Below are 13,863 nucleotides of genomic sequence, written 5' to 3'. Positions count from 1 at the left end.
TATTCAACATGAAACATACTTGCTAGCATATTAATTTTAGTAAGCTGAACAGCTTGCTGTATTAGTGTTTAAAACATTAAATCTATCAACTTGCTTGCATTAAATTCTTTTTTTTTGTTAATAATTCTACATTCAGATCTATTAACCAGTATCTGAGTTTTGGTTAGTTTCAAATAGGGAAGCAGTAATATATAAATGGAATATAATAATGATGACAATTTGTCCATTGGATAAGAATAGCATCGCTGTAGTAGTGATAAAGTAATAACAACAGTAACAAACACACTCAACTAATAATTTACGAATAACTTTAATTTAGGGACCAAAAAAAGTATTAGTCAAAGAATCAGGTAATCAGTAGAGTAATAATTAGAACTTTCACTCTAAGAGATGAAATGATAATGAAAATTTTTCATGTAAATATAAAAGAAATAAAAGTAAAATTCTAGTTTAGTCCTAAGTCGCCATTCTATTCATTTATGTATGTAAATGAAATTGGTATGAACATATTCCTTAAATATAGTAGATTTGATTTAGAGGGGCTACACATGATTTGAAAGATTAATTTCTATCATACACTTACAAAATCTACAGAAACCTTACCCAAGATTCCCCTGCAGGTGATTACTACTTTATTTTTTCAATGTTATAGTCAAGATATACCACTTTATTTTTTCAATGTTATAGTCAAGATCAGGTGTTTGCTTTGAAGAATGTATGTGAGAAATACTTAGAAAAGCAAATGGATTTGTATGTAGCATTTATGGATCTGGAGAAGGCATATGATAGAGTTGATAGAGATGCTCTGTGGAAGGTATTAAGAATATATGGTGTGGGAGGCAAGTTGTTAGAAGCAGTGAAAAGTTTTTATCGAGGATGTAAGGCATGTGTACGTGTAGGAAGAGAGGAAAGTGATTGGTTCTCAGTGTATGTAGGTTTGCGGCAGGGGTGTGTGATGTCTCCATGGTTGTTTAATTTGTTTATGGATGGGGTTGTTAGGGAGGTGAATGCAAGAGTTTTGGAAAGAGGGGCAAGTATGAAGTCTGTTGGGGATGAGAGAGCTTGGGAAGTGAGTCAGTTGTTGTTCGCTGATGATACAGCACTGGTGGCTGATTCATGTGGGAAACTGCAGAAGCTGGTGACTGAGTTTGGTAAAGTGTGTGAAAGAAGAAAGTTAAGAGTAAATGTGAATAAGAGCAAGGTTATTAGGTACAGTAGGGTTGAGGGTCAAGTCAATTGGGAGGTGAGTTTGAATGGAGAAAAACTGGAGGAAGTGAAGTGTTTTAGATATCTGGGAGTGGATCTGGCAGCGGATGGAACCATGGAAGCGGAAGTGGATCATAGGGTGGGGGAGGGGGCGAAAATTCTGGGAGCCTTGAAGAATGTGTGGAAGTCGAGAACATTATCTCGGAAAGCAAAAATGGGTATGTTTGAAGGAATAGTGGTTCCAACAATGTTGTATGGTTGCGAGGCATGGGCTATGGATAGAGTTGTGCGCAGGAGGATGGATGTGCTGGAAATGAGATGTTTGAGGACAATGTGTGGTGTGAGGTGGTTTGATCGAGTAAGTAACGTAAGGGTAAGAGAGATGTGTGGAAACAAAAAGAGCATGGTTGAGAGAGCAGAAGAGGGTGTTTTGAAGTGGTTTGGGCACATGGAGAGAATGAGTGAGGAAAGATTGACCAAGAGGATATATGTGTCGGAGGTGGAGGGAACGAGGAGAAGAGGGAGACCAAATTGGAGGTGGAAAGATGGAGTGAAAAAGATTTTGTGTGATCAGGGGCCTGAACATGCAGGAGGGTGAAAGGAGGGCAAGGAATAGAGTGAATTGGAGCGATGTGGTATACCGGGGTTGACATGCTGTCAGTGGATTGAATCAAGGCATGTGAAGCGTCTGGGGTAAACCATGGAAAGCTGTGTGGGTATGTATATTTGCGTGTGTGGACGTATGTTTATACATGTGTATGGGGGTGGGTTGGGCCATTTCTTTCGTCTGTTTCCTTGCGCTACCTCGCAAACGCAGGAGACAGCGACAAAGCAAAAAAAAAAAAAATATATATACCAGGGTTATTCTCATTTGCTTCATGAGGTCATATAGTGAGAAAAACTTCTAACATGTTTGTTGACTGCATCTGACTATAGAGAAGTGAAACTAGGGCTATGACGACAGGAGAGTGCAGAGTTAATCAATGTTACGGTACCTAAACAATTCTAGAAATCAAAAAGACCTCATGAAAGCATCACCAAACTTCCCTCTGCAGCCCAGAATATCCTTAAACTTCAACATTATGGCCAAAATATACCAAAGTTATTGTCAATCGCCTTTAAAGGTCAAATGGTCAAATAGGACACAGCTTATGAATCTATTTTTGTGTCTTTATGAATGTAAAATGCACAGCAAATGCACATATACACAAACCATAACACTCATATTCTTTTCAAATAACATCCAAACAAAGCTAGATATAGGCTACCAGGGGAAGTTAGGGCAAGGTTTTCAAAGGTTCTGTCATTTCCTACACTTTTTACCTACTTTTAATTTCCTAAACCCACATTTTTTCTGATCTACATAACCACCCCCACCTACTATCCACCTATTTATGTATTACTGAGGAATAACAATAATGATCCAACTCATGCACTTCAATTCAAATAAACTCTATTAAGTGTAAGGAATGTTCTAATACCATTTTCATCCAATTCAGCATAGGCATTATGGTGATGATACAATGGAATTTTATCAAGAAATCAATACTTCGACACTGTACAGTCACTAGTAAAACAAACATAATAAACAACAGTGTAGAGAATTCAGAAACACCTCATAAGTAAAACTAAGGGAATGAAGCATGTAGATCGTCATAAAAGGCTGAGAGGACAAATACTGTATTTACATCTTTTATGACCACAATGATTGTTTTCCAAGTCAACCTAGGTCTAAGCTCTAACTTTCCCTAGAAAAGACAGCAATCCAAGTCCCACAGTCACATGGATGCATTTGTTTGGGGGATTGTAACTTGCCCCAATTAGAACTGGTATATATGGGTCCACAGCCTGCATTTTTAGGACCTGAAGAGTTGCCAGTAATAGTAATGCTAATCATAAGGTGCATGACCTAGACCTTCTTTATCTTTCACTATGTCTGCACCTCCTGTATGGTTGTAGAATCTTCTACTTCATCAACAGAATCACCCATCCCAAAAGACTGGCTTTATAACCAGGGGCATTGGCAATCCACACCCCACCATCTGTGGCGGGGATGTGGGGTTGTGTTGCCACAATGATGTGCTGATACATCCACTTTGAGTAAGCCAGAGAAGCTGGGAATACCCAATCATAACATAATTTACAACATTATAGCTTCTATAGCAATCAAGCACAATCACACACAAATCACTGGCAACTTTTAAGAAGCAAGACAGCATTAATATGCAAACCACTACTTTAGGGCACTCTATAATCCCATAAAGAGAAGCACTGTAATATCCATATGCCAGGGCAGGAGGGGGTGCTGATAATAGGTTTATTAAAGAATAAACAGGCATTAGTCTAATGTGAATAGGGAAATACTATATTGCATATAGTGTCAAAAACATATTAAAAATCTAATAATGAATGTAAGATTTACAAACATCACAACTACGATGAACTAGCTAATCATGTATTTCTTGTTATGTCTTCTCCTTCACAGGGACTGGATCAAATAAAACCTGCTTACTTGGTAACCACAACGTGAGTAATGGTGTCACGATGCATGTAACTCTTCTCATAGTACTCTGCACAGGGAAGATAATCCAAGTACATCTGCTCATGCTCCAGTACTGTTTATAAACATAGAAAGAAAAAACTAATGTAGCCTATTCATAAAACACAAATGTATCATCTCTGCATGTATAATAAAATACCATACAATGAAACAAGATTTGACAAGTAAAAGAGATATCACACAAATCCTAAATGTCACGTGTGCTTTATGTACAAAACATTAAGAGTGCATGCTGATATTTTACCCATTTCTCTACAATATGACATCTCACATACTCAAGAACACTATCATTTATGATGTTATACGTATGTCCATATCACAGCAGCTCTACTATCTATTTTACTGGGAGACAATTAATCATACTAAACTGATCAAAACCAATGTGGATTTTGGGACAGGCATAAAGCATATCTTATCTTATGATGATATTTTGTATAACATGCATTCTATTCTTCAATTTCCTAGTAACACCACAATACCATGATGAAGAGGAATAACAAAACAAGTTTTAGCTTCAACATCAAAACTGCAAGTGTTCCTGAAGAGAAATTTGAGTTTATTGGATGTTATTTTAATCTTTTCATAGCAATACTATCACTTAATATCATTTTCATTAAATGTGACCTTAATGAAATCAACATTCCTCTGTCATTGGTCTGAAGCAAACAAAATGCACTCAGTTTTAACTCTTTGTTAAAACAAAACATTCTCTATTAAATGTTCATTAACTGATTTTATTACCACACTCAAAGTCTTCTTTGTCAGTCTTCTTTGTCAATGATACATTCATTCTTGAAACAATCAAACCAGAGTCGTCTACATACAGCAGAAGTTGTTCTTCACTGTTGCCATCTTATCATTCATATATACAGTATAACAGCAGAGGTTTAGGTATGGAACCTTATGGAGCTCCACATTTTATACTTTTATCATCACAAAAAAGTTTACTATCAACATTTATGACCAGAATCCTACCAATTAAACAAGACCAAAGTACAGAATCCTCATCAAAATCAATACATTTTAATTTAAACAATATCATGATTTAATTTTGCTATTATCTGATACATATCAAGCAAATATTAATAGAATATAAAGATCTCTATCAGATGAAAAATTAAAAAGCAGACTATGTACTACAAGATATTTATTAACCTGCTTATACACAATGCCTTTTAACAATTTACATATGACAGTACGGACAGTGACCTTATGGATAACTCTAAGACCATATATATACTCTCAATTTGTATACAGTTTATGAATAACCGCTCATATGGAGGCGCGATTAAATCAATTATCAGCATATCAATACATAGGTTTCAAAACTATGCAAGTCCAAGACAGAACGTTACAAAAACACAAAACTGTGGGGACTTTTACCTTTAAGTTTCTTAGTTTTGGGCTCAGCAACAGCTTCATCAGGTCTGGGTCCAATCCACTCATCTTCCTCGCTGTCATTGTCATCGTCCTCATCAGGTACACGTTTGCGATCTATTTCGCTCATCCCTGCTGTAATATGTAAACAACAGATCTAGCCCTGGGGTTTCCCTGAGGAGACATCAACAATCGAACAACACCAGCGAATATAAATGTCAACGCACAGTAACCTTAAATTTTTTCATCACTAAACATATGTCAAAAAAAATGTAATGTTCACTTGTAACAGCCATATATTAATAAATAGATAAATGAAATATATATATATATATATATATATATATGTATATATATATTATTTTATTATTTATTATACTTTGTCGCTGTCTCCCGCGTTTGCGAGGTAGCGCAAGGAAACAGACGAAAGAAATGGCCTAACCCCCCCCATACACATGTATATACATACGTCCACACACGCAAATATACATACCTACACAGCCTTCCACGGTTTACCCCAGACGCTTCACATGCCCTGCTTCAATCCACTGACAGCACGTCAACCCCGGTATACCACATCAATCCAACTCACTCTGTTCCTTGCCCTCCTTTCATCCTCCTGCATGTTCAGGCCCCGATCACACAAAATCTTTTTCACTCCATCTTTCCACCTCCAATTTGGTCTCCCTCTTCTCCTTGTTCCCTCCACCTCCGACACATATATCCTCTTGGTCAATCTTTCCTCACTCATCCTCTCCATGTGCCCAAACCACTTCAAAACACCCTCTTCTGCTCTCTCAACCACGCTCTTTTTATTTCCACACATCTCTCTTACCCTTACGTTACTCACTCGATCAAACCACCTCACACCACACATTGTCCTCAAACATCTCATTTCCAGCACATCCATCCTCCTGCGCACAACTCTATCTATAGCCCACGCCTCGCAACCATACAACATTGTTGGAACCACTATTCCTTCAAACATACCCATTTTTGCTTTCCGAGATAATGTTCTCGACTTCCACACATTCTTCAAGGCCCCCAGGATTTTCGCCCCCTCCCCCACCCTATGATCCACTTCCGCTTCCATGGTTCCATCCGCTGACAGATCCACTCCCAGATATCTAAAACACTTCACTTCCTCCAGTTTTCTCCATTCAAACTCACCTCCCAATTGACTTGACCCTCAACCCTACTGTACCTAATAACCTTGCTCTTATTCACATTTACTCTTAACTTTCTTCTTCCATACACTTTTCCAAACTCAGTCACCAGCTTCTGCAGTTTCCCACATGAATCAGCCACCAGCGCTGTATCATCAGCGAACAACAACTGACTCACTTCCCAAGCTCTCTCATCCCCAACAGACTTCATACTTGCCCCTCTTTCCAAAACTCTTGCATTTACCTCCCTAACAACCCCATCCATAAACAAATTAAACAACCATGGAGACATCACACACCCCTGCCGCAAACCTACATTCACTGAGAACCAATCACTTTCCTCTCTTCCTACACGTACACATGCCTTACATCCTCGATAAAAACTTTTCACTGCTTCTAACAACTTTCCTCCCACACCATATATTCTTAATACCTTCCACAGAGCATCTCTATCAACTCTATCATATGCCTTCTCCAGATCCATAAATGCTACATACAAATCCATTTGCTTTTCTAAGTATTTCTCACATACATTCTTCAAAGCAAACACCTGATCCACACATCCTCTACCACTTCTGAAACCACACTGCTCTTCCCCAATCTGATGCTCTGTACATGCCTTCACCCTCTCATTCAATACCCTCCCATATAATTTACCAGGAATACTCAACAAACTTATACCTCTGTAATTTGAGCACTCACTCTTATCCCCTTTGCCTTTGTACAATGGCACTATGCACGCATTCCGCCAATCCTCAGGCACCTCACCATGAGTCATACATACATTAAATAACCTTACCAACCAGTCAACAATACAGTCACCCCCTTTTTTAATAAATTCCACTGCAATACCATCCAAACCTGCTGCCTTGCCGGCTTTCATCTTCCGCAAAGCTTTCACTACCTCTTCTCTGTTTACCAAATCATTTTCCCTAACCCTCTCACTTTGCACACCACCTCGACCAAAACACCCTATATCTGCCACTCTACAATCAAACACATTCAACAAACCTTCAAAATACTCACTCCATCTCCTTCTCACATCACCACTACTTGTTATCACCTCCCCACTTGCGCCCTTCACCGAAGTTCCCATTTGCTCCCTTGTCTTACGCACTTTATTTACCTCCTTCCAGAACATCTTTTTATTCTCCCTAAAATTTAATGATACTCTCTCACCCCAACTCTCATTTGCCCTTTTTTTCACCTCTTGCACCTTTCTCTTGACCTCCTGTCTCTTTCTTTTATACATCTCCCACTCAATTGCATTTTTTCCCTGCAAAAATCGTCCAAATGCCTCTCTCTTCTCTTTCACTAATACTCTTACTTCTTCATCCCACCACTCACTACCCTTTCTAATCAACCCACCTCCCACTCTTCTCTGAAAGTTGATGGAGAGAGGTGGGTGATTATTGGTGCATATGCACCTGGGCATGAGAAGAAAGATCAAGAGAGGCAAGTGTTTTGGGAGCAGCTGAATGAGTGTGTTAGTGGTTTTGATGCACGAGACCGGGTCATAGTGATGGGTGATTTGAATGCAAAGGTGAGTAATGTGGCAGTTGAGGGAATAATTGGTATACATGGGGTGTTCAGTGTTGTAAATGGAAATGGTGAAGAGCTTGTAGATTTATGTGCTGAAAAAGGACTGATGATTGGGAATACCTGGTTTAAAAAGCGAGATATACATAAGTATACTTATGTAAGTAGGAGAGATGGCCAGAGAGCGTTATTGGATTACGTGTTAATTGACAGGCGTGCGAAAGAGAGACTTTTGGATGTTAATGTGCTGAGAGGTGCAACTGGAGGGATGTCTGATCATTATCTTGTGGAGGCTAAGGTGAAGATTTGTATGGGTTTTCAGAAAAGAAGAGTGAATGTTGGGGTGAAGAGGGTGGTGAGAGTAAGTGAGCTTGAGAAGGAGACCTGTGTGAGGAAGTACCAGGAGAGACTGAGTACAGAATGGAAAAAGGTGAGAACAATGGAAGTAAGGGGAGTGGGGGAGGAATGGGATGTATTTAGGGAATCAGTGATGGATTGCGCAAAAGATGCTTGTATATATATATATATCTTTTTTTATTATACTTTGTCGCTGTCTCTCGCGTTTGCGAGGTAGCGCAAGGAAACAGACGAAAGAAATGGCCCAACCCCCCCCATACACATGTATATACATACGTCCACACACGCAAATATACATACCTACACACCTTTCCATGATTTACCCCAGACGCTTCACATGCCCTGCTTCAATCCACTGACAGCACGTCAACCCCGGTATACCACATCGCTCCAACTCACTCTATTCCTTGCCCTCCTTTCACCCTCCTGCATGTTCAGGCCCCGATCACACAAAATCTTTTTCATTCCATCTTTCCACCTCCAATTTGGTCTCCCTCTTCTCCTCGTTCCCTCCACCTCCGACACATATATCCTCTTGGTCAATCTTTCCTCACTCATTCTCTCCATGTGCCCAAACCACTTCAAAACACCCTCTTCTGCTCTCTCAACCACACTCTTTTTATTTCCACACATCTCTCTTACCCTTACGTTACTCACTCGATCAAACCACCTCACACCACACATTGTCCTCAAACATCTCATTTCCAGCACATCCATCCTCCTGCGCACAACTCTATCCATAGCCCACGCCTCGCAACCATACAACATTGTTGGAACCACTATTCCTTCAAACATACCCATTTTTGCTTTCCGAGATAATGTTCTCGACTTCCACACATTCTTCAAGGCCCCAGAATTTTCGCCCCCTATATATATATATATATATATATATATATATATATATATATATATATATATATATATATATATATATATATATATATATATATATATACATATATATATATATATATATGTATATATATATATTATTATACTTTGTCGCTGTCTCCCGCGTTAGCGAGGTAGCGCAAGGAAACAGACGAGAGAATGGCCCAACCCACCCACATACACATGTATATACATACACGTCCACACACACACACACACATACATACCTATACATCTCAACGTATACAAACATATACACACACAGACATATACATATATACACATGTATATAATTCATACTGTCTGCCCTTATTCATTCCCGTCGCCACCCCGCCACACATGAAATGACAAACCCCTCCCCCCACATGTGCGCGAGGTAGCGCTAGGAAAAGACAACAAAGGCCACATTCGTTCACACTCTGTCTCTAGCTGTCATGTATAATGCGCCGAAACCACAGCTCCCTTTCCACATCCAGGCCCCACACAACTTTCCATGATTTACCCCAGACGCTTCATATGACCTGGCTCAATCCATTGACAGCACGTCAACCCCGGTATACCACATCGTTCCAATTCACTCTATTCCTTGCACGCCTTTCACCCTCCTGCATGTTCAGGCCCCGATCACTCAAAATCTTTTTCACTCCATCTTTCCACCTCCAATTTGGTCTCCCTCTTCTCGTTCCCTCCACCTCCGACACATATATCCACTTTGTCAATATTTCCTCACTCATTCTCTCCATGTGACCAAACCATTTCAAAACACTCTCTTCTGCTCTCTCAACCACACTCTTTTTATTTCCACACATCTCTCTTACCCTTTCATTACTTACTCGATCAAACCACCTCACACCACATATCGTCCTCAAACATCTCATTTCCAGCACACCCACCCTCCTCCGCACAACTCTATCTATAGCCCACGCCTCGCAACCATATAACATTGTTGGAACTACTATTCCTTCAAACATACCCATTTTTGCTTTCCGAGATAACCTTACCGCCTTCCACACATTTTCCAACGCTCCCAGAACTTTCGCCCCCTCCTCCACCCTATGATTCACTTCCGCTTTCATGGTTCCATCCGCTGCCAAATCCACTCCCAGATATCTAAAACACTTCACTTCCTCCAGTTTTTCTCCATTCAAACTTACCTCCCAATTGACTTGTCCCTCAACCCTACTGTACCTAATAATCTTGCTCTTATTCACATTTACTCTCAACTTTCTTCTTTCACACACTTTACCAAACTCAGTCACCACCTTCAGTTTCTCACCCGAATCAGCCACCAGCGCTGTATCATCAGCGATCAAGAACTAACTCACTTCCCAAGCTCTCTCATCCACAACAGACTGCATACTTGCCCCTCTTTCCAAAACTCTTGCATTCACCTCCCTAACAACCCCATCCATAAACAAATTAAACAACCATGGAGACATCACGCACCCCTGCCGCAAACCAACATTCACTGAGAACCAACCACTTTCCTCTCTTCCTACACGTGCACACACATGCCTTACTTTGTCGCTGTCTCCAGCGTTAGCGAGGTAGCGCAAGGAATCAGATGAAAGAATGGCCCAACCCACCCACATACACATGTATATACATACACGTCTACACGTCCACACATCCACATATACATACCTATACATCTCAACGTATATATATATATATATATATATATATATATATATATACACGTATATAATTCATACTGTCTGCCCTTATTCATTCTCGTCGCCACCCCGCCACACATGAAACGACAACACCCTCTCCCGGCATGTGCGCGAGGTAGCACTAGGAAAAGACAATAAAAGCCACATTCCTTCACACCCAGTCTCTAGCTGTCATGTATAATGCATCGAAACCACAGCTCCCTTTCTACATCCAGGATGCACAACCTTACTTGACAGAGTTGAGTCGAAAGCGGTACGACATATAAACTCTCCAGACTAACTTCCAAACTTGACGCTCTTTCTGTACGCCGTAATGTTAGTTCACTTTCCCACTTCTCTAGATATTACTTTGGTTTTTGCTCCTGGTGTGCCCATACCACTAGCTAGATCACGCAATACTCGGTAAGCTGCTGGGTCATATGATTATTGTGTGGCCATCGGCAGCTCAAGGGTGACCATTTTGTTAACTGCTTCTTTTCTTATATGTCGAAACTTTGTAACTTTCTACCTTATGTCTTTCCTAATAACTATGACTTGGCACATTTCAAAAGACAGGTTGCTTCAATAAGGGCTGGTCTTAATGTGGACTTTTATCCGTAACTGGAGACATGAAAAAAAAGTGTTCACTATTTATGCTCAATGAATATCCCATGCTTCCTTTTATATTCTCAATTGCTATATTTACTCTTTCGCGTTCATATCACCCATTACTAATATCCTATCTTTTACACCAAAACTCTTATCACACTCAGTTGCTGGCAAAACACTTGCTCCTAAATTTTTCTCCTAATTCTCATGGTCAGGTGCATAAGTAGTAATTATCACTCACGTCTTTTAATCTATTAGAGAAATTTTATGAATAAAGTTTTTTTTCATAGCATATGAATTTGAAGTGAATCATGTTTAACAAAGAAGTCTTTTTATATTATGCGCTAGTTTCTTGAGGTAAGCAGGGCTTACCTTGCTTCAGAGAAATAAATTCCACATGCAGTAAATTAATCTTTGATACACGCCACTTAGAGTAAAGTTAGCATTGTTTGTCTTCCTTTTTGATGAAAGATGCCATTGGAAGCAAGAGGAGCAGAGCTCATTGCTTCTGAGAAGTACATGCATGCTTGTTAAGGATATCCTATCCTTTTGCTAGTCACCTAAAGCCTATTTCTTGAACAATTTTATCCCATGCAATATAAATAGCATGTCAGTAAATCATCGCTGAAAAGTTATTCCTAACGTTGAATCATATTTCCATCCTCTGAGGTGACGAAGTCAGTTACTTGCAGACATTATCTTAAAGTATTAAGTAATTCCACCAAACAGTCAGGGCAGTGATACAAAAGATGAAGTAAGAATTCGACTAGGGTATTTACAGATCATCATTAAGTCCACGATTACTAGATCTAAAAACACTAACAAAGAGAACGATGTATTAAAATCTAATAGCACTCTCTCAGGAAATAATTTGTGTTCTTTCTGATAGTTGTGAAATTTGTTTAGACACCCCGAAACTCACTTTTCTGGAGGCTCGATGTTCCCAATTATTTCTCCTTTCGCTAACATAAATTTTACAACTTTTTAAGCAGTTTTGTGGTACCACCGTTCGACTTCCATAATCAAGTTTATTTACTTATTAGAGAATGGCTGTGGTCGTGCCTGGACTTTGCTGTTATTAGATGATAAGATTTACAGTCCAGTGAACGACGAATATGATTTGCGTTTCCTTAAGAAATAAAAGTGTTTTTCATGTTCTGTCATTTATCCACGATCGTCAGATCAATAAAAGAGGAAACTATTCCTCTCGCTTCAATCAGCTGTAATTAGGCTCGTTGTGCTGGTAGTAAATATTTACTAACCATTCCGTCAAAGGCGTTGGGATGACTGCTAATACAAGAAGAGAAGGAGACGTTCAAGTTTATGAGCAAATCTGTAAAATTCACTTTATAGGGAATTAAAGATTTATCTTCGTCTTGTCCTATACCAGAGTCTCTACTATATCCAGTATTTGAATGGGGTATAAATGATAGATATTAAAAGTAGATGAGTTTAGCTTCTACTTTAGTTTTAGTTAATCAAACCACAGAAATAAAGAAATAATGATCTGTAACTCCATTTTTGCACCTTCCGATATAGGGCTGGGAATCCCAGTCAATATAAATATTTTTCGTACAATTGCTGGAGCAAAGAGTCTTTATTATCGTTATCATTTCAATTACACTGGTCAGTGCATTTCATTTAATTCGTCTTTCTAGATGGTAGTAATTGCGTCTTCATTAATTCGGTGCTGAATATGAATTTGTCTTTATATGTTTTCTGTGAGGTCTGGTTTTAACAATATATTTTTACTCTGGTTTTAACATTTAACAATATTTTTTAGTGAAACCAATCTGCATTTCATGATATAACACAATAACCACTTGACCATATGTACTCGAAATACAGCATGAATGTGGAATTAGCATTTATCCTGGTCACCAAGTTTATATATAAAGTAATGAAGAAATCACTTTTGATATGGGTTATAATATTTCCCCTTATCGAAACAAGCAAACGTAATATATAGTTGTTTAATAGCTTTGTTTCAAAGTATGTGTTGGTTTATGTCACGTGACACATATTTAAAAAAGAATAGCGAATATCTTAGTAGATAGAATGATAGACAAATTCCAATTATTCCACAATAATCAGTGCTCTCAAAGTTTAATATAATGACACCCAGAAGGCAAAATCTCTTGAGAGTTGGCCTGTGTCGCCTATCATGAAAATAGTTATTTTGTATATAGCTGGTTTTCATGGTGGCTTGTTGATGATCCATGTGGTAATCAGTTACTTGGCACCAATCCACACCCCCGCAACAGCTGTTTAGGTGTCTCGAGAATTCAACCAGTGTGCTGAATATTTTAGATATGTACGGTTAGATTTGAGATCATTTTCCTCGTCTCAAAAGAATTGTAATATTTCTTTTATTGACCAATGCAGGAGGTTCAGCATCAAATAACCACAAATGAAAATACTGATAGTTTAATTAAAAAAAAAAAATAACACATTTCCATATGGGATGAACAAAGCCTAGATTCGGGAGTAGCAATATTAACAA

General features: G+C 38.9%; 1 protein-coding gene across 2 annotated transcripts in view; it reads right to left on the bottom strand.

The window, feature by feature from the left end:
• The window catches only part of LOC139752079 (peptidylprolyl isomerase domain and WD repeat-containing protein 1), a 34,130-nt gene extending 28,787 nt beyond the window's left edge, over window positions 1-5,343 (bottom strand). The window contains exons 1-2 of one of the 2 annotated variants that reach the window (XM_071667932.1): window positions 5,150-5,343; window positions 3,719-3,821 (exon numbers count right to left, since the gene is read on the bottom strand). In XM_071667932.1, the coding sequence (XP_071524033.1) occupies window positions 3,719-3,821; window positions 5,150-5,273 (227 nt within the window). In that variant the 5' untranslated portion in view covers window positions 5,274-5,343. The remainder of the gene's footprint in view (window positions 1-3,718; window positions 3,822-5,149) is intronic. The other variant, XM_071667933.1, reaches the window with a different exon arrangement.
• Between the last annotated feature and the right edge of the window lie 8,520 nt (window positions 5,344-13,863).

Source organism: Panulirus ornatus, chromosome 12 (genome assembly GCF_036320965.1).
Source record: "Panulirus ornatus isolate Po-2019 chromosome 12, ASM3632096v1, whole genome shotgun sequence".
Taxonomy (NCBI): Eukaryota; Metazoa; Arthropoda; class Malacostraca; order Decapoda; family Palinuridae; genus Panulirus; species Panulirus ornatus.
This window is presented reverse-complemented; position numbering and strand designations above follow the sequence as displayed.